The 20,664-nt window shown below is 44.6% G+C and overlaps 1 protein-coding gene across 6 annotated transcripts in view; it reads left to right on the top strand.

Moving 5' to 3' along the window:
• The window catches only part of SLC41A3 (solute carrier family 41 member 3), a 45,661-nt gene extending 25,948 nt beyond the window's left edge, over positions 1 to 19,713 (top strand). For all 6 annotated transcript variants that reach the window (XM_079964562.1, XM_079964563.1, XM_079964565.1 and 3 more), the window contains 7 exons: positions 1,548 to 1,692; positions 4,001 to 4,147; positions 9,653 to 9,797; positions 12,290 to 12,369; positions 15,865 to 15,999; positions 16,257 to 16,405; positions 17,995 to 19,713. In XM_079964562.1, coding sequence (XP_079820688.1) covers positions 1,548 to 1,692; positions 4,001 to 4,147; positions 9,653 to 9,797; positions 12,290 to 12,369; positions 15,865 to 15,999; positions 16,257 to 16,405; positions 17,995 to 18,180 — 987 coding nt within the window. In that variant the 3' untranslated portion in view covers positions 18,181 to 19,713. The remainder of the gene's footprint in view (positions 1 to 1,547; positions 1,693 to 4,000; positions 4,148 to 9,652; positions 9,798 to 12,289; positions 12,370 to 15,864; positions 16,000 to 16,256; positions 16,406 to 17,994) is intronic.
• The last annotated feature ends 951 nt before the right edge of the window (positions 19,714 to 20,664 follow it).

Raw genomic sequence — 20,664 nt, 5'->3', positions numbered from 1 at the left:
CTTGGCGCGCGCGCCCAGCCTGCAACTTTCCTCTTAACCGTTAACTCGCTCTCCGATGGAGGCGTGGTCCACCCTGACTCATCTTCTCTCGCTGGTGGTGCATATGCGGGCTCTGACACCTGGGACTCCTCCCCCCCACTACGCTCTGGTGGGGAAGCTGGTCCTGATTTGCAACTGCTGCTCTGGGAGTCCCCGCTGGCCCCTTGCTTCTGGGGTGTCCCCCTTGGGTCGCCCCTTGCCCTGCCCATCGGCGCCCCCTTCTGTGAATCTTCCGATTCGCTGGAGAGGCTCATGGAATCTATCGGGCTGCTGTCATATTCTCCTACGCTGCCCTCGGATTGCTCCCCCTCGCTTTCCATCTCCTCTCCTCCCTGCGCTCCCGCTGAGTCCCTGACAATATGAAAATACGTCCTGTTGAATTCTGGAAGTTTACTTTACACAACATGCTTTGACTTAAATTCGTACTATTTTCATTGCTTAAGGAAATGCCCTGAAGGTGATTGTTTAAATTCGTTTTTTCAACCTGGTGTCCCATCAGCTGTGCCAGGTTGATTAAGGCTGGTTTAAGGATACCTTGTTCAGTACATCTTCATTTAGATACCCTAATAATAGCAATTGAACTGAGCTATTATTTGGTCACTTCATTGGTCAGCTTAAAGAAGTTAATTTTCTCAACTGCCTTTTAAAGATACAAGATAATGCATTACATTTTATTGGGCCAATATCTGTTGGTAAAGGAGTTATCAATATATTAATAATATGCACAATATACACAACACTGCTTACCAGGGTTGAAATGTAACTGTGTCACTCACATGTTTTCATACTTCTTTATCAACAGGAACATCTGCTAACGGTCCTAATGAATTGGCCATATCCTCAGTACAGATTTAAACTCTCTTTTCAGGAAACCCTAAGGTTGTAGTACTGTGAAGTGAGAATAGGAATATCTAACAGGGAATTCACAGCACCTCACAAAACTGCAATTCCCAGAATTCTGTGGGAGTGGTATCCATGGCGATTAATACGATATGAAATTGATATGTTTGTAGTCCAGAGATGCCCTGTCTGTTGAGTGCATGTAGAAATATTAGGTAGAATGCTTTCATCCAGGAGGGGGCAGCAGTAAGCTTTTGTGAACAACCTAAAGATGCCTGAATTTTAATACAGTATGACACTCTGAGCGCCACATCACACATTGCCGTCTTGGAGATTTCAGACCCGCATCTTCCCTCACAAGTGTGTCTGAAACCCTGCAAAAGGGAAAACATTTGTGAGCACATGCAAACGGAAAGATAGCTGGCAGGGAAAAGGTTTTGTGAGCACGTGCACACACACTGCTGCTTCATTGCTCAATGCCTCGCTACCTCGAAACTGCTTTTCCTTTTTCGAAAAAAAGAAATTTTGAGTCTTTCTGGTGCTTTTGCATGTAACCTGTCATTTGTTCCTGTGCTACCTTAGACCAGACGTCTGCAGGAATGCTTGCACGTTGATACCAGATGAATAACTCCTGAGACTCTCTGTCCTCCATTCTTGTTGCTCCACAGTTGCAGGCCACGGTGGTGGGGCTCCTGGCTGCAGTGGCAGCAGTCCTTCTTGGTGCCTTGACCAAAGGCTACTTGAATCTGAACGAAGCAGCCATCCTGTGTGCCAGCAGTTTGACAACAGCGTTCATAGCCGCCCTCTCACTTGGTGAGTCTTTGTAAACTACTCAACTTTAGAGTAGGATCCAGTGTCTCTGGAAGCCTCTCTCTGTACCTTGCCATAAACAGTCTCAGGTCCACTTTCTCTCTTAGAATGACTACAGTGTTCAGGTATGCTCCCCAGTAGGTTCATCATGACTGCCTATTCACCTTGAGCCAGAGCTGTTAGAAAATTGATTGATGCACCCTCAGCTTTCTGGCCTTTCACCCAAACCTAATGTCCCACCTTCTGCCTTTCATGGGATCCAGTTGTCCACTTAGAGCAGGGGTTGGCAAGGCTTACCGGGCATGGGCCACATCAGTCCCGTGGAGATCCTCCGTGGGCCGGACCAGCATAGCACGCCAGAAATCACGTCTGCGCATGTCCGTGGCGCTGGAAATCGCTTCTGCGCATGCCCAGATGCCAAAAATTGTGCCTGTGCAGAAGCAAATTTTGGCGTCTGGGCATGCAACATAAGTGATTTCTGATGCCGTGGACATGTGCAGGTGCGATTTCCAGCATCTGCGCATGCGCAGAAGCAATTTCTGGAACCACAGAAGAGAGTCCCTGTGCCACACTGCACCGGTTTAGCGCAGCGCTCGGGGACTCGCCGAGTGGGTAGTTCGGTTCGGGGGCAGCTCATGGGCCGGTTAAATGGCCTCTGTGGGCCGCAGGTTGGGGACCCTTGACTTAGAGAAAACTCTCGAAATCTAGATGAGCAGTCTTAGGTACTAAGTGCATTCCTCTCTCATTTCTGATCTTCTAACCTCAGCCGTCGTAATATGATGGCATTCTCTGTGCCATGGGGATTTTATGTCACTCCAGAAAGACTGTTTCACGGTGCTTTTTGCCAAATGGAGCATGGCTGCTGCTAAGAGGAGAAGCTTGCAAGTTTTCCACAAGAGTGCAGCACAAGACCTTTAAAAAAGAAGGAAGTAGATGGCGGCATCAGAAATGCTTGCACCCTAAAACACAAAGAAATGAGGGCAACATCTTAGGATGATGGACTGCTCCTTCCTGTCTGAACAAGGCTAGATGGTTTTGGATGCCAGATTGCTACTCCTTTGTTTTCCTCAGTGATCTGAGTGGGTATGAAAAAGAAATATGATACTATTGACACATTCCATGGAGAAATTTATTTTGGCTCTGATAGCGAAGTGTATCTGCCATGCATTCGGGCGCCTTATTCCTCCGAACATCACTCGCTAGAGATAAGGAACAGTGTATGGCCCCCTGCCTTGGGAACTCAGGAAGCTGCCTTGTATCGAGTGATATCATTGGTCCATCTTAACTCAGTATTGTCTACATTGAATGGCTGCAGCTCTCCACGGTTTCAAGCAGGATGTTTCTCCAGCTGTACCTGGAGATTTGGACTTGGGACCTTCTGCCGGCAAAGCAGACTCTCTGCTACTGAGCCATAGCCCTTCCCTGACTTCATTAGGTCTGAAAGTGTTGCCAATAGGAAATGCCCAGCCCATTGTGGTTTGCCAGGGCTTTCAAGCCTTTACGAAGGTCCAGTCATTCTCGCAGTTCTCAGGGATCTTAACTTTAGAACCCTCTTGTTTGGAAAGCTTTCAGGCACAGTGAAAGGGAGTCCATTTGGACTGCATATTGTATGGATATCTATGTTTTACCTGGCCTCAGCTGTTGTATTGCCCTCTCCCCCTTGTGCAGAAGCCCTTTTCTCCCTAGCTTATCTCCTCACCCCAACTTACTCCTGTAGTTAATGTAACTCCTTTGGCTTGTTGATTATGGTTTGGAAAATGTACATTAATACAGTGGTACCTCAGGTTACATACGCTTCAGGTTACAGGCGCTTCAGGTTACAGACTCTGCTAACCCAGAAATAGTACCTCGGGTTAAGAACTTTGCTTCAGGATGAGAACAGAAATCGTGCTCCAGCGGTGCGGCAGCAACAGGAGGCCCCATTAGCTAAAGTGATGCTTCAGGTTAAGAACAGTTTCAGGTTAAGAATGGACCTCTGGAACGAATTAAGTACTTAACCTGAGGTACCACTGTAGAGGTTGGGAGGGACTAACTCTCCACCCTCCCCAAAAAAGAGAGCCACAGGCCCTGCCGGCTTCTTTTTCAGTTGCCAAAATAGCCTCCTTTGCTAATCTCTTTTCATCTTCTCCCTTCAGCGGCTCTTGCTTCTCTTCCAGATCCAGGCCTTTCCATGCCATCCTGGGCACAAGCCCTGGGCGAATTTCAGGGCTACTGCTCCCTCTACTGGCTTTAGGAGACCTTGGCAGACAGGGAGTCTCCCTCACCTTGAACTGAACTTTCTCCAAACCACTTGTTTTCTTTTCTTTTTCAGGTCTGGTGATGATTGGCGTGATCCTTGGTGCAAGAAAGGTGGGGATAAACCCAGACAACATTGCTACGCCCTTGGCAGCGAGCCTCGGAGACCTGATAACGCTTTCCCTGCTAGCTGCCATCAGCAGCACCCTCTACAAATACATAGGTAGGTTAGCAAAAGAAGCCTGGGAGCTCTGAAACCGCAGAACAGCCTCTCCCTAGACAGCCGCCCATGTTGGAAGGAAAGCAGATTCCCAGGCTGACTAGGGTCTGCAGGGCTGGACAGATTTGTTCTGCCTGTTGAGAGAGCACCTTCAGACTCTCTGGATCTCGCTAGTTCATTTAAACTGGCACAGTGGCATCCATTTTGGTAACCAACAAGGGAAAATCAGAATTTGTGTAACAGATCCATCAAAACTCCTGCACCTGAAGCACCCTGTAAATTACCCAGTGCATTTGCTTGCTCTTAGTAAGCTGACCAGATAGAAATAAAGGATCCTGTGCCTTATTAGTTGTGTGAAAAATGAAATTTTGTAGGTTTTGGGGAGAGAAAACAACCTGCGAAGATCCCCTCTTCTACAAAGGTGTTCCTAAAAGGATGGCACCCCTGTTCTCTTTGGCCTTGATGGTCCTCTCTCTACAATAGGATACCCTCAATCTCAGTTACCCCTTGTCTGTGCTCCCTCTTCATGAAGAACCCCCCAGATAGGAAAAGATACCCCATCACGATGCAGCCTGCATATTAAGAGCTGATACCAAAGTTTCCTAATACAAGGAGGCAATTCCAATCTGCTGTACACTTTCACTAAAACTTTAAAATTGCCAAGGCAGTTATTGCGTGACTGTCTGAGGAGTTTGTGGAAGGATGAGATTTTGGCTTATGTTTTATTTTCAGTTGATTAAGGATTTTTTTTTTCTTGGAAGTTTGTAGCGACAGCAGTTCAAGCTAACTGGAAATTGAGAGCAGATAATGTGGGTTACTTAGTGGTTTCCTTTATGTCATTTTAGTAAAGGTAAAGGGACCCCAGACCATTAAGTCCAGTCATGACCGAATCTGGGGTTGCGGCGCTCATCTAGCTTTATGGCCGAGGGAGCCGGCGTACAGCTTCCGGGTCTTGTGGCCAGCATGACTAAACCGCTTCTGGCGAACCAAAGCAGCACACGGAAACGCCGTTTACCTTCCCACTGGAGCGTTACCTATTTATCTACTTCACTTTGATGTGCTTTCGAACTGCCAGGTTGGCAGGAGCAGGGACCGAGCAACGGGAGCTCACCCCGTCACGGGGATTTGAACCGCTGACCTTCTGATCGGCAAGTCCTAGGCTCTGTGGTTTAACCTACAGTGCCACCTGCATCCCTTTTATGTCATTTTACATGACGCAAGTATGCTACACACCAGCAGAGAAAGGTGGCCTAATAATTTCTTCCCATTTCAGCCCTCCTCCCCTTCAGGAAAAACAGGGAACCAATGTAGCATAATAGTGCATTAGATTGGGACCACGGAAACATAGTCATGAAGCCCACTGGTAGGGATTGGGGATGGATTCAATTCAATTCAAAATGCAACCATCCTTCAAAATTTGCAGTACAGTTCTTCAACCAAGAAAGGTGTACAAAAATGCATACACTGAGGTAAAGTTTGCTTTAAAATGCATATATACTAGAGGGACTATGCTTTGCAAAAATAGTTTGGCAAAATTTCATACAAAATGTGTATATTAAGAGAAATCAACACCGGGGGAACTGATGTGGGAATGTGGAGACCTGAATTTAGAATTGGAAAATGAGAAACAGAGAAACCAAAGTGGGCAGATTCACCCATCTCTGGCTGCTGTGTAACACTGGGCCAGTCACTGCTCTTGACCTTGCTTACCTCAAAGGGCTGTGGTGAAGCTCCTGAGTGCCTACATTGTAAGAGAGAACAAATGCAAAGGGCTACGGGGCTTCTTGTGTTTCTGATAATTGTGCAGATGAAGGAATATTGACAGAGCTAGCTTTTCTGTAGCAGTCCTATGATGTAAAAAGAAGCATCTGTAATCCCAATTGGACCCCATTCCCTGCTAAAGGTCTCCCACTTGATAGCTATATAATTGTCTCTGAAAGCAGAGTTGCTTAGGATCAGACACTCCCTACCTCCAGTTATAAAATTAATCAGAGAATCCCCCACCCCTTTGCTGTTGCTGCTGCTGCACATTCTTCCTGCCCTGTATCACCTGGGGTATTGCTAAGGGCTGTGAAAATCCCATGCTCCACCCCCCAGAGAAAGGTGTGTTCCCTTTTTGGGTGACATCCTTTGTGATTTAAGACAACATTTGTGATTAAAGGCTTTGATAACTGCATACTTGTAGCCTCAGGCTTTAACAGAATCTTGTTTTGAGAGAGGGAGAAAAAATATAAAGCACATTTCCAGAATGCTTCAACTGCTCCATTACCTGCAAAATGTGTTGCGACTGGCCCAGCTTTGCACCAGTTATGAAGAGCAGATGGAGAGAGCCCTCTAAGAACGATCGTTAGCATATCAAAAGGCCTGGCACAATCCCCATTGCTTGAAGGTGTTTCTGAAGCTTCCTTCCTTCTGCTTCTGAGTCATTCTTGTTTTGTCAGAGAAGCAGCATTCTCTCTCCCTCTTTCCTGACGTTCCCTGCACTTCTAAAGGTCACCCCAAGGTTGACTTATTCAGAAGACAGACAGAAATAAAACAACAGGAGCTGATATAAGCTAAAGCATGGGTAGGCAAACTAAGTCCCAGGGGCCGGATCTGGCCCATTCTCCTCCTAAATCTGGCCTGCGGAAGGTTCGGGAATCAGTGTGTTTTTACAAGAGTAGAATGTGTCCTTTTATTTAAAATGCATCTCTGGGTTATTTGTGGGGCATAGGAATTCATTCATCCCCCCCCATATAGTCTGGCCCCCACAAGGTCTGAGGGGCAGTGGACCGGCCCCCTGCTGAAAGAGTTTGCTGACCCCTGAGCTAAAGGGACAGGGGTGGGTGGGGATGAATAGGGCAGTAACTGCTCTAGTTCCAAGTAGCTGGCATTCTAGTCCATTATCCCCTTTTTTGACAAGACAGTCCTGTAGCCTCACAAACAGTCCTGGGTGCTTCGTAGAGAAGTATATAAAAGCTAGCTCCAGCCTGCCTGGCACAAAACAAAGTTGCCTCATAGCTAGAGATACACAACTGGATTATACCACAATCAGTATTTTAGGTAAAAGGAAAAACCCACATAAAGAGGATAACCATCAAAATAATTCAGCAGCTCTGTGCCATACATTTGTTAGACTTCAAGGTTCCACGTGGTTTTTTGTTGCCTTTGCTCACGATGAGCCTCATGGTCCCTTTCCAACGCTACAATGCTATAAGTCAACAGATCAAGACAGCTGCTCCGTTTGAAACAACATGAACAATAGCAGCATACGGTATTAGGTCTGTGTCCGCTATAAATTCTAGAGTTCTTCAGGCCAGGTCTGGAACTTTTTACACATGGTCTAACTCCTTGAAGCCGCGTCTAAATCTCTTGCGAGGTCTCAGTAATTGTCAAAGGGGTAGAAGCCAGTTTTCATTACTTCATTCAGCACTTGAACTGAAATTCCTATTCCGGAGCTCTTTTTCTCAAATCGCAGCTGATCAAAATTTGGTAACAAAAGTTGACTTGTGTCGAACTGTCCTTATAGTGTCAGAAATGCTTGGTTGTCAGGTCTTCTCCCTTCATTAAGTCTGAGCTGCGTCCTTACCTTGACTGAACTCAGAAATGTTCAGGTTTTTTCATTGGTTCAGTTAGACGCTCCGGAGTCTGTTATTTTTTTTCAACAGTGTTGCTTAGTGAGCAGTGACTGTTATGCAATGGAAAAGGGGCTCTAGTTCCATTCTGGTCAGCCCGTTTACTGTTAACACACATAAGTGTTCTTCATTTATTTTTATTTTTACCTTTACCTTTTCTTTTACCTTTATCTTTCTTCACTTGTTGCTTAGTTTACTGTTCTCCTGCACCTTGCTTAAAAGCCTTAAAAAAACCCAACAACAGCTGTGTGCTTTTTCCTTTTATGAAAGCTCCTTGGCTTCTTTTAGGAGGTATTCTGTTTCCTCTGTACAGATTAACAAGCTTCTTTTAAATGCCGAGTCCTGCAGTATGACAAAATCACTTCTTGGAGATGTGGTAATGAGCTTGTAATAGACCCCACAAGAGCAGTCAGTTAGGGTTTCTTAATTTTCTACCTTTGGGTAATTCTGCTTCCTCCAACTCCATCTTGCCAACGTGATGAAGGGGCTTCTGTTTGAAGATTAGTAGCAAATCCAATTTGTATACTCTGGTGTGATGCTTACATGGAAAACACACTGACCCTGAAGTTAGTCGTGCTTAATTAAATTCCACTTAAAGCACCGGATCCTAAGGATCACCTTCTCCCATGTGAACCTGGGCACTTGGAAGAGAAGATAACTAATGGTGGCTCCTTATGTCCTTATCCAGCTCTGTTGCTTTGTTGCTGCTGGTCCTGTAATTGTGTTACTTCATTTAGGCTTCTATATATGCTTTGGTTTTATATTGACATAAAACCCACTTGGCACATCCTTTTGAATGGAAAGTTGAGATAATAGATTAATTACAAAGAAGGTCTGCTCATGGAACAAAACGTGCACCTTCCTCCTCGCATGCTCCCTAAATCTATTCCACAGGGTTGGAGGGAGCCCCAGAACAGATTTAGGGGGTGCACAGGGAAAAGAGGGGAGAAAAGCCCAATTTCACAAGCAGGCTCCCTTGTCTGCATGTACCCCACTTGGCACTACATTGAACAGAGCCGTCTTTCCCATAGGGCTTAGTGGTTCGTTGTGCCAGGGCACCGGCCTCTGGGGGCACCCAGCGAGTGGGGGAGCTGCGTGGCTTTGCTAGCGGCCTCCCCTTTCCCTGCATGCTCGCCAGCTGTGCCCCATCAACCATATGACTGGCCAGCATGCAGCTTCCCTCCCGAGCCTCTGCGGGGATTGCTCTCCCACAGCGGTATGGGGGAGAGTTGCGCCCCCCCCCCATGGCTGGCAGTGCGCCCCCCTCCAACTATCCGTGGTAATTAGGGGGTGCTGGGAGGATATTTGCACCCCGGCGCCCCATCTGCTAAAGACAACCCTGATATTGAATTCCAACCATATAAATCAATTACATTTAAAAATAAGTGTAACTTGGTCCATTGGTTTTGAGACTTTACACCTCTAACGTTCTCTGGAATACACCCTGCTCTCCTGCCTGCTAGAGCATGCTTGCTAGTTTTGCTTTATGTTTTCTATTGCGGCAACCAATGCATTCCCCCCACATCAGCTAATTCTGCTGGCTGCTTATAGATGGTGATGGAAGCAGGCAGTGATGGAGGATTGCTGCATAAAAATCCTAGAGCAAACAGGCTTGGACACTCATCACTCCATCTGTTCTTTCGCTTGAGAAAGCGGAATGGTCTTCCCCACCAAGTTGTATCCTTTCAGATTTGGAGATTCACACATATACCTTTTAAGATGTGTTGTGGAAAGGGGGATTATTGAGTTGTCAATGTCATTGTTTTTATTATGTATTTTTTGTTTGTTTACGATTTTATGTTGTGAACCACTCTGGGATCCAGGCCTATAGGGCAGTATACAAATTTAATAAATAAAAATAAAATAATAATAAACATTTCCTTTTCTTTGACAGAGGTGAGATACCTGTCGCCCCTGATCTGTGCCGTCTTCATTGTTATGATTCCTCTTTGGATCGCTATTGCCAGGCAGAGTCCTCCCGTGGCTGAAGTCCTCAAGACTGGGTGGCAGCCAGTCATTGTTGCCATGGCCATCAGCAGGTAAGCATTGTGGGCTAGAGATGGACTGGAATTTAAGAGGTCTTGTCCCTGGTGCTAACTGTGTAAATACCACGCTTCCAGGGATAATTTCTTCCTGTGTATTTGGTTTGTAGCTAACGTGTTCTTGGAGTGTGGCGCCTTAGGTAGCGCAAACAGTGCCATACGTGCACAGGAAGTGTCGGCAAGCTGGGGGAATGTCCAGTGTTTACAGAAGTACAATAAGGAAGAAAACTACTACTACTACTACTACTACTACTACTAATAATAATAATTTATACCCCGCCCATCTGGCTGGGTTTCCCCAGCCACTCTGGGCGGCTTCCAACAAAATATTAAAATACAGTGGTCTGTTAAACATTAAAGGCTTCCCTAAACAGGGCTGGTAGTTGTTCTTCTCTTTGACATCTGGTGGGAGGGTATTCCACAGGGCAGGTGGGGGTCCCAACAGTGTGGAATGAGGACAATGCTCAGTAACCACAAGATGCTGATGGACTCTTGGTATAAGCGTGAACCAGCCCCAAAACTGCTTATGTGTATGTGTTAAAAGAGACAAATGAGGCCTGCAACAAAATGTTGTAGTGTGCAGGCTTCCAGCCATGTCGTTTTGCAATATAACTCTATTTCCATTGTTCCCCACTTCTTAAAAGGAGTCAGCTTGGATAACTGCATATTGAACTGATTTGAACTGTAAACAGCATATCTCTACTTATTTTAGAATTCATTGACGAAACAACTGCTATCTAATAGGACACAGGCTGGACACACGCATACTTATGATTATTTTGGAAGGTCTGGGCATGTGGAAATGCAGCCATGATTTTTTTTTTAAAAAAAAAGGCAGGACCCAGTATCAGATGATGCACAGGAAGAACATACTTTGAGTATTGACCTTGGCAGGGTGCCCTCTTGGTAGTTCCTCTGCCCTTGGGGGGGGGGTCCAAGAGGGCAGTCCCTTAGTTGTGGAATTCCCTTCACACAGATGTGCGTCTGGCACCTTCACTATACAGCTCCCTGCCAGTGCTGAAGATGTACCTCTTCACCCTGACTTGAGATGCATATTGTTGCGTGTCACTCCAATATCCAAGCAGTGCAAGACTCCAGGGGTTCCAGGCGCTGACCCGAGGTCCGTATTTCCTTTAAGAAATGAGGCACAGTGGAGACCGTGGTGTCTTTATGATATATGGTTTATTTACACATATATACAACCTGAGCATGCAAGGGAGAGGTTCACAACACTGACCCCCCCCCCCCGAGGGTCATGCTTCTCCCATAGCGGCAGCTTTCGATTCAAATGCAGAAATCAACCATCATGCTCTGACCCTCTTTCCAGCTTGCTGACTTTAACAGACTGCAACCTTTTTTCTTAGGTCCTGTCATAGCCAACTCTTCTTGAAACTCTTCTTCAAACTCTGCTTTGTTTCCAAAAACTAACCCTTGGTAGAGTGAAAGGTCACTCCTATTTGCCATCTGGCACAGAGCCTCCTCTAATTTCGCGTTCCTAATGGCTCCTTACCTTCCTTTTGTCCTCCTAATGGCCCATCACCCCAGGTGATTTCTTGGTCAGGAAACTGACCTGGCTTATATTTTACCATTTGCCTTGATTAAATTCTAACCCTTACTGGACCCAGGAATTTAGGGAAGTCTGGTAATCACAAACTCAAAACAAAATTTTTACACCCCACCTTATTTTTGTAATTTTTTAAAATATTTGTAATGTTTTTTAATTGTTGTAACCTGCCATGGGACCTTAGGGTGAAGGGCAGGTACTGAATTATAAGAATATTAAGAATAATGCTGATGGTATGCATATTGCTATGTGGAGATACCTTCAAGAGTTACAGTTCTTATCTTGAAATTTGTTCCAATCACATATGTTTATTCTTTTCAACTTTTCTTTTGCTTTTTATGCCACCTTAGTTCAGATTTCTAACAGTCATGGCATGGCTATAATCTCAAGAAAATACTCTGAAGCCATAAATGATGATGGTCCCCATAATAAATGAAATTTATGGCCTTGTACCTGTCATATTATTTAAAATGATATGCTGTAAAATGCTACAAGTTTTGTTTTTCAGTCTATTGTGCTTGGTCTGTTAGGTTCATTAAAACATTTTCCTTATTGCTTCGGTGTTGAAGACATTTCCTGAGTGTACGGGGGGGGATAGAATGTTAAATTATTATTATTATTATTATTATTATTATTATACCTCCCTTCATACAAAAATCTTTCCTGTTGTGGGATTTCAGATCCGTACTATTTTCCTTCAAGTCTTCCTAGTCTGGGAACTGGGGTGAAATATTTGTTATCTTAGTAAAGCTGTCCACCTGAATGGCAGTAGCAAAAGTAAGGATTTCCACAGAATATTGCTAAAAAAGATCAGGATTAGAAGCAAATGTAATCAGAGAAGATACTGATTATTTATACAGTCACTGAGTAGTGGGATACTAACAGATGAAGGATATACTCATGTTCTCTCATTTTTTAAAAACAGCATCGGGGGACTTATCTTGGACAAAACCATAACCAATCCAAACTTTGAAGGCATAGCTATTTTCACTCCTGTGATCAATGGTAGGTTGGTTCTTTTTTTCTTTTTCTTTTTAAGCATGTCAGGCTGCAAGTCAAATATATGTCCCTGTTTTCACCCTCATCGTTGTAGGACTTAGAGAATCCCCATTTTCAGATCCGTAAGTGAGACAAATCCTGCTTGCCGCACAAAGGCATTGTCTACCTGCAACACTTAATTTATTAGCTTTAAGTCTGGGCTGGATAGACCAGAAACTTAAGATCAGTTGTGAAGCACATGTATTGGCTGTGCAAAAGGTCCTGATTCAGGCCCTGGTATTTCCAGATAGGGCTGGAAAAGACACCCATGACAATGTCATTTAGTGAAGACAACACTGAGATAAACAATCCATTGGTCTGATTCAGTAAAGCATCTTCCTGTGTACTTAAATGTTAAATTTCCAGTAGAAGATTAAATGCTTCAAAAGCTGTGTATAGTACTTAACACTTTTGTGCTGGCCCTGGAAATAGGCACAAGTGACTGGAGTATTGGATTTCTAAGGTGAGATCCAATGTCAGTCATACTCAGAGTAGACCCATTGAAATGAATTGAATAGTCCTGGAATTTCCCTTTCTGCATAGCACTAACTCTGCTGCACTACATCATGAGATACGGAAATTAAACAAAATGGGTTTGGAACAAATGTGGTTTTGAGCTTTCTTTAAATATATGGATATAATTAAGGCAAATATAAAAATGTTCTAAAGAAATAAAAGACAAGAATGAAGTAGAGGATTGCTCCACTCTGAACTCAGGAACAGCATTCATGTGAACAGGATTTTACCAATGCACCATCAATGCACCAAAACGGGCAGCATCAGGGAGCATTATAAGGAGTGGAAGATCCCAGACATATAAGACATTGTCAGGTTTCCACAGAACTAACCTCTATCTGCTGAACACAAAAGGTGACTTCTCCTTCCACTTCAGAAAGTTCACATTTGTCTTGCAATTTTACCAGGCCTTAAAATACAGCTCATTCACTCTCGGCTGAGTCCAGTGCCTCCAGAAGAACATTGTGACAATGCTCTGCCATGCTTTGCTTTTAAAACTTAAGAGTCTTCTGGTTCTGTTTGTTTCTGAGAAAGGAGATTGAAAGCAGCTGTTGGATTTCCAGTGCTGCAGTTGCTGTGCCAGATACGTCCTTGAGACTCATTATTGCCAAAGGTTTATAGGACAATTGCTTCATATAATCTGAGGTGGTTGAAGACATAACGTTGCTGTAAAATAGCCCCCCAAAGGAAGACGTTCACTGGGGGCTTTCTACTTTCAATTACTTTATGGGTCCTTTCTCATAAGCTTATGGACTCAGCTGTACAGCTGCAAATAAAACGTTTTAAGTGTGTTTTAAGCGCAATATACAATGTGACACTAGATGGCGATGGTGAGCCTTATGGAAAATTCAATTTATTTTTATAAACACTTTTTTAAAAAAGAATTTTTAGAACGGTTTTTTACATGTGTGTAGATTCCACCTGAGTGACAGCCAGAAATTAGTAGTATTATACAGTGTACCTCAAGAGCTGGCGCAGTAGAGAAGGAAATGGAGTCAAGCCCTAGAGCAGGAATCTGTGTCCCTCAAGATGTTGTTGAGCTACGACTTGAGTCCCTGGCAGTGGGCCTAGGGGAAGTCTTAGTCCAACTACAATTGAAGGCTTCCAGCTTCACCGTCTTTTCCCCTAGAGGCTGTTTTTAATTCAGCCTCTCTCAGTTTTAGCTTTGTTATGCTGTTCAAACACTCTGCGTTGTTTACCGTCTTATCGCATTTTAATTGATTGTAGTACGTTTTTCGCTCTGTTTTTCTTTTCTGCTTTGAACACCTCTTCCAGGTGTTGCAGGAAGTTGCAGGATAGAAATTTCGTCGCAAGTAATAAATAAGCTAGCATGCCGAGAGCCTGTCAGAATGCAAGGTGGCCCATATCCAGAGGAGACTAATTAGACTGATGGTGCTGAACTTTTAATTTGTCCTCTCATTCCATGGTTCCTTTCGTCAGAATAGAAATTGCTGGTACCGTAATTACCACAGTTGCAGATATACTGCAGGTGGTTTCACAGCCAAGCACTGCAGCACCTGTTAGCTGTTTGTTATAAAAGAACCTGTCTATGCACAAGAGTCAAACAAGTTGTATTACAGAGCACCTGTGTTTGCTATCTTAACTCACGAATATCCAGTATGTGATAAGGAAGGAGGGAAATCTTTCTCTCTCAGAACTGGAAGTATTTGGTTATGTATCCGGAGCAAGAGAAACAAAAGGAGAAGCCCTGTTGCAGTTCATGCAGGGTGACCTTGCAGCAGTTTTGGAATTCATTTTCTGGTAGTTAGAAATTTGAGGAGGCCTCTGTCCCCTGAAAGATTTGCAGTGCCTGCCAAGGCCTCAATGCAGTAAGAGCAGTTGCTGCAGCCCCTGTAGCTTCTTTCCATTTCTCTGTGTAAAACCACAGTAGAGATTGTCATTGGAAGTCTCCTCAGTATCGATCCAGAGTAGATTCCAATGCATAATTAGCAGAGTAAAAACTTAAACATGTCACAGGATTTCCAAAAAAATAGACCAGAGGCAATTGTATTTCACCCAGCAGAGCTTTACTGCTACTGAAGGCAAATGAGCGTAATGGTCACATATCCAATACATTCAGGATTGGCACTGTCCATAAGAAATTCAGTTGCAGAAGACGTAAGCTAAACTTACAAACTATAGTAAGACTATAACCTTAACACTATATACTGTACACCACACCAGAAAGAAAAAGAGAGAGTGAGACTTTGGCTCCTTCTGGCCTCACTATTATAGTCAGCATGACCTTGACTGAAAGAGAAAGAGAACCAGTTTAAACCAGCTGTACTCAGCTTCTCAGAAGGAATAACCCAAACATCAGTAACCTTCTGCTTGCTTCTTTCACACAGAGAAGCTTCCAGAACCCTCTTGAATTAAGTAGAATAGGAAAGATCGCTACACCCGATCAATACTTTCTGTACTAAGAAATGCAAACTGACAGAGATAGAAGATCTTGGGAACTATGATTTCCCCACCCTGGCTCCTCTCTCACTTCCCCACCTCTAGCAGCTGAACGTTGGCATTGCTGGCCGTGCTTAAAGCTCACGCAGGGCATTGTGATCTGTACAGGTGTGCTTGTGCAGCTGCCGGGTAGGTGGTAGAGTTCTGGGGCAACGCCAGTAGCAACAGAAGCAGTTCTTCTTGTACGAAGCATCCATAGCACCAATCCGGTTGTTGTTCTGTCGGTATTCTAATGCTTTGCTGCTGATCAGGTGACAGCAGTGTTTCCTGCCTCACCATCCGCTTGTGAGCAATGTTCTAAAGGATACTGAGCTAGAGAAGGCAGTGTAAGCCAGTAAGGCGGTTTGGTAGCTTATAGGACAGACATCTGCTTAGCTTTCAGACCTGTGGGAGTGAATGAGTGGGTATTGACTGATTGCCATCCTCCCAGTGTCTCCCAGCTATTGGGGTTCAAAGGGTGTGTTCAGCTTTTCTTTTGCTTTGCAGGTGTCGGCGGCAATCTGGTAGCTATCCAGGCCAGCCGGATCTCCACATTTCTGCACTTCTGGAGCATGCCTGGAGTCCTGCCACACAAGATGAGGCAGCACTGGCCAAATCCATGTACCACCTTCTTCAGTTCAGGTAATCTGCTTTCTAGATACTGGTGCCTAGTTACTTTCGCATCTAAACCCCCAGGGAAAACTCTACACTAGCCCAAATTATTGTTGTTGATAATAATATTAGTTGTATTTATTTGTTGCTTACTATAAAAGAAGTCCCAATGCAAACCGCATATGTAGGGGATCTCCCATTTGGGACCAGCTCCTTACTAGCGGACCATTTCGTATTCGCTCAGTATAACCAGAGTTATGATGTCATTTGCCTTTTCTCCTCTGCAGGAATAAATTCAAAGTCTGCTCGTGTCTTGATCCTGCTAGTGATCCCAGGGCACCTGCTGTTCATCTACACCATTCATTTCTTGCAGGCAGGCCATACGGCTCCCACCTTCACTTTTGTCTCCTTCTACCTGATGGCTGCTGTTCTACAGGTAACTAGAAACTTGACTTCTTTTTTTAGTATAAGTTTGGGTTCTGCCATGTGTTCCAGAGTCGATCAGTCACTGTAGCTATATGAATGCACCAGGGACAGACCCTGATTTCTACAAACTGCAGGCCACCATCCTCATCCCAGTCCCTTTTAGATTTCTAAATTTACATCACCTGCTTGGAAGCCGCAGTATCTTTTTAGTAGAGATTTCTAGGGGAAACTGATTGAGTTATCAGTGTAAAATGCTGCAGGGTGGCAGATTAAATCCCCCCATTTCCAGCTAGAACACATTACCCTCTTTTCACACCTTCCCCATGTCGCTAAGAAAAATTATCAGTCAAGCACCTTCCTTTTCCCATGATATTTGAATTGTTGAGTCAAAATCTCTATAACAGCTTGAAGTAAGGGGAGTTTGGGCATTTATGCCCTGCCTTTCTTCCATCCTGGAACTGATCAAGGTGCCATAGATATGTTTCACACCTGATCCAGGCACTGCTCAGACCGACAGCTGCTTAAACAAAATAAAAAAATTCCTTCCAGTAGCACCTTAAAGACCAACTAAGTTGGTATGAGCTTTCGTGTGCATGCACACTGGACGGAATTTTTTTATTTTGTTTTGACTATGGCAGACCAACACGGCTACCTATCTGTAACGACAGCTGCTTAGTTAGCTTTAGGAAGGGGCTGGTTTCATACCCAGAGGCTGCCATAGCCTTCATCCTTGCATTTCGCAACCCGGCAACAGTTTCCTGCAGTATATTGCCCACAATCATCTACAGAGAAATCACTCTGAAAGTGCCTCCTTGTGTGTAGGAGTTGTGTGAGAGTGGGACACCCAGTTGCATCAGTGTCTTGGTTGTGCAGGACCTCCTGTGCCACTGTTCTTCAGCTGGTGGGTCATGGCCTGATTCAAAGCGGGTCACAACAGAAGCACTGCCCCCATGCAGACAGATGGGGAAAGTTTGAGAAATGGGTCCCCCAAGGCATGCACGGGCTAAAAATGGGTCTTGGGTCTGAAAAAGTTGTAGATACCTGCTCTACACACAAGTATACCGGGACTGCTCATTAGACAACCCCATGCAACCTGTGGCCTGCTCTGCGTGCCACACAGAAATGCCATCCCTTGTGAGTGGGACATCATTATGGCTCCTGTGTCTTCCCTGTTGCAGCTGCCATACCTCCCCCACCAGGATGCAATGACTCCGTGTTTATCCTGAAACCAGACTGGGTGAAGGCAACACTGCTTCCTGCCCTCTGTCTACCTGCTAGTCTGCTTGCAGAGGGAGAGGGGTGGACAGAGCACACTTCCTTTGGCCCACTTTCATTTACTCCCCCCCCCCTTTGTGACCTCACCCTTCCACTTTAGCACGTGTGAATGTGATGGCAAAACTGGGTGGAGGGGAGAATTTGACCCAGCCCTAAATATTCCTGCCCTCTAGGCTCCTGTGGTCCATGGAATCAAAGTTCCTCTGTGCCCCACTGTTGTTGACAAGTCCAGTGCCTGAGTAACAGAAGCCGTTCTCAGCAAAATGGAACTTTGGCTGATCTGCATGCTGATGGCCATGTGGTCCCCCCCTCTTCTGCTTACAGGTGGCAATCCTGCTGTATCTGGCTGACATTCTCGTGCGGCTGTTCTGGAGAAAGGGCATGGATCCTGACAACTATTCCATCCCCTACCTCACCGCTCTGGGAGACGTCCTGGGCACTGGCTTCCTAGCCCTTTGCTTTCACTTGGTTTGGATCTGCAATGGGTTGAAGCCCATACCAAAGCACTAAAGAGGACTTCGGCTGCAGCGATGACCTGCCTACTGTTTCAACAAGTAAAAAATAAATAAATATCGCTATGGTGCTCTTGACACGGTCCAAACAGGGTATGAAGAAGAGGATGTCCAGCTTCTTAAACGGGAATGGCTTGGATATCCCTCCCCTTCCATCTCAATACCACGTAGATGTGAAGTTTGAAAGATACCTACCAATGAAATGGCATCAACGTGGATACAGCTTCCGAAGTGTCAGTAATGAATGGGTTGTGAAATGCTGCTCTTGCCTACCTTCCTCTTGGTTAAGAAGTGTTATTGAAATGGCCGAGTCCGAAAAGCCCATTGACGCTAATGGGAGGCTATCCACTGATCTCAGTGGGGTTTAGATTATGTCCTAGATGAGGATGTTTCACTGTCTTTGCCAGGCATCAGCTGGCGATCAAATATGACATTTTCCTGTCTGTATTTCTTCTGTATGTTCCCACACACAGCGGGGTGGGGGAGAGAGAATTATGTCCATGGCTAGTCACACTCTGCACCAAATTTTTTTAAAAAAATACTGTATATCCTACACAAAGGAAACCAAAAAAACTTTGCACCGCAATAGCTCAGATTCTGCCTTACAATACCTCATTGCAGAATTGTATATAGCAATTTAGGTACCTTATGTTTCTCAGTTTGCATGCTGATGCTTAATTTGAGTGTTTTGCAGAAGTTTCAAAGTGTTGACACTGCGGTAGCAGGAGTGGAGTATAAGTTAAGAAGCGGGAGAAGGTGGTCGAGGATGGAGAAAATGTAGCTGGAAGGCGTAAAATAGCCAAACTGACTATTAAAGCTTTGTATGGGCTGTTTGAATGGTTTCAAACAACTGTACCCACGCATAAAATCTTGAGAGGCTGAGCAGCTTCTCTTCCCACTCTCCATGCCAGTTGTCCCATGCAAAATTGCTTTCAGGGTTTGTGCAAGAATACTCATAGAGTAAATGGCCAGCTCTGCTGATGGACTTCATAAATACTTCTTCAGTAACTGAGATAGTTCCCTAGAGTGTGTTCTGAAGGCTCATCTGGGGGTAGGGGTGAGCTTTCTGTATTCTGTATGGAAGTCACGGTCCTGAGGAGCAATGAGCTGATAGTACTCAGCACCTTTTAAGAGTTCTGTACCCATGGATTTCGTCAAATCACTTGTCCTTCCCAAGGCAGGAAAATCAGCTGTGTTTATCCCTGGCACAGTGCTCTTAAAAACCCAGTGAGTTATTGCTTAAGGCTTGCAGCAGAGGCGGAGCATGTTTGGCCTTCCAGGTATTGTTGGGCTCCCATCAGCCCCAGCCAGCACATCTTTGTAGCCCAGAAGCATCTGGAGGACCACAGGTTACCCACGCCTGTCGGGAAGACCCAAGGGTGGATTTTCACCATGTCATCAGCATCAGTGCCAAGCATGATAGAATTGTCATTCTATCTCCCTCGTTTTTTGTTTTGCAGTTTCAAATCTCATGAGTTTTTATGGTTTGTAGAAACACCCACCCACATGTAAAATAAAAGTGTAAAAATGGTTCATGTTTTGAGAGTTTCCTTGTGAGTCCTGGTCCAGGACTGGACAGTATATATGGGATATACCTGCTTCAGGTATAGATGAGGAAGCCTTCCCTTCCAAATGAAGGATATTAGTTTGGTTTCCACATTTTAGCCATGGAAAATTATGCAAGTAAAACCTCAAAGTATATGTTTGAAGACCAAGATATCCAATCCATTGTGACTTCTGGTCAGTTCACAAATTGAAAATGAAAATAAAACAAGCAAGCAAAAGCAATAAACAGAAAAAGCTAATATCTCAACAATAATGGTAGCACAAAACATAAAATCAGTGAAAACAATAATGAAAAGCTAAAACTCAGTGGAGGGGTTGGGGTGGGGACCAAAGTGTTCAAAGGAAACAGTAAATTTCAATTATTAGCCTGGAAGAGGTTAAAAAATATATATCCTGGCACCAAAAATATCTTTATGACAAGAGTCTATGGGAAAGTATTCCACAACAGGTGCCACCAGCAAAAAAGCCCCCCTCCCTAGTGTTCACATGCCGCACCTGACTTGGCAGGACTGGGAAAGTATATATGGGATATCCTTCAGGTATCCTGACCCCAAACTACTTGGATCTCCCCTCTTGCAAGTCATCTTCATAACAAAATATAATGAATGAGCTCTTTCAGCATGTGAACAAAACATCTGCATCCCTTTGTGGACGAAGGCAGAATTACTTGGTTCCAGCTGTATTCAGCCACAAACCCAGATGTGCCGCAACTCTTGTGGTCCGCCGAGGAAGAATGGTTCCTTGCTCTAAAGCTGGAGTAAAGCTCCCAGTAATTGAAAGAAGGTGGTGAGAAGGCATAATAAGTTGCACAATGCTTTATATAATCTTAAAACTGGCTTATTCCTTTTGGAAAGAATTGAGGCATGGTGCGAAGAAAAAAAGGCATTCCTAAAGCAAGCCTGGAGGGAAAAGACCC

This window comes from Podarcis cretensis (genome assembly GCF_951804945.1).
Source record: "Podarcis cretensis genome assembly, chromosome: 2".
NCBI lineage: Eukaryota > Metazoa > Chordata > Lepidosauria > Squamata > Lacertidae > Podarcis > Podarcis cretensis.
This window is presented reverse-complemented; position numbering and strand designations above follow the sequence as displayed.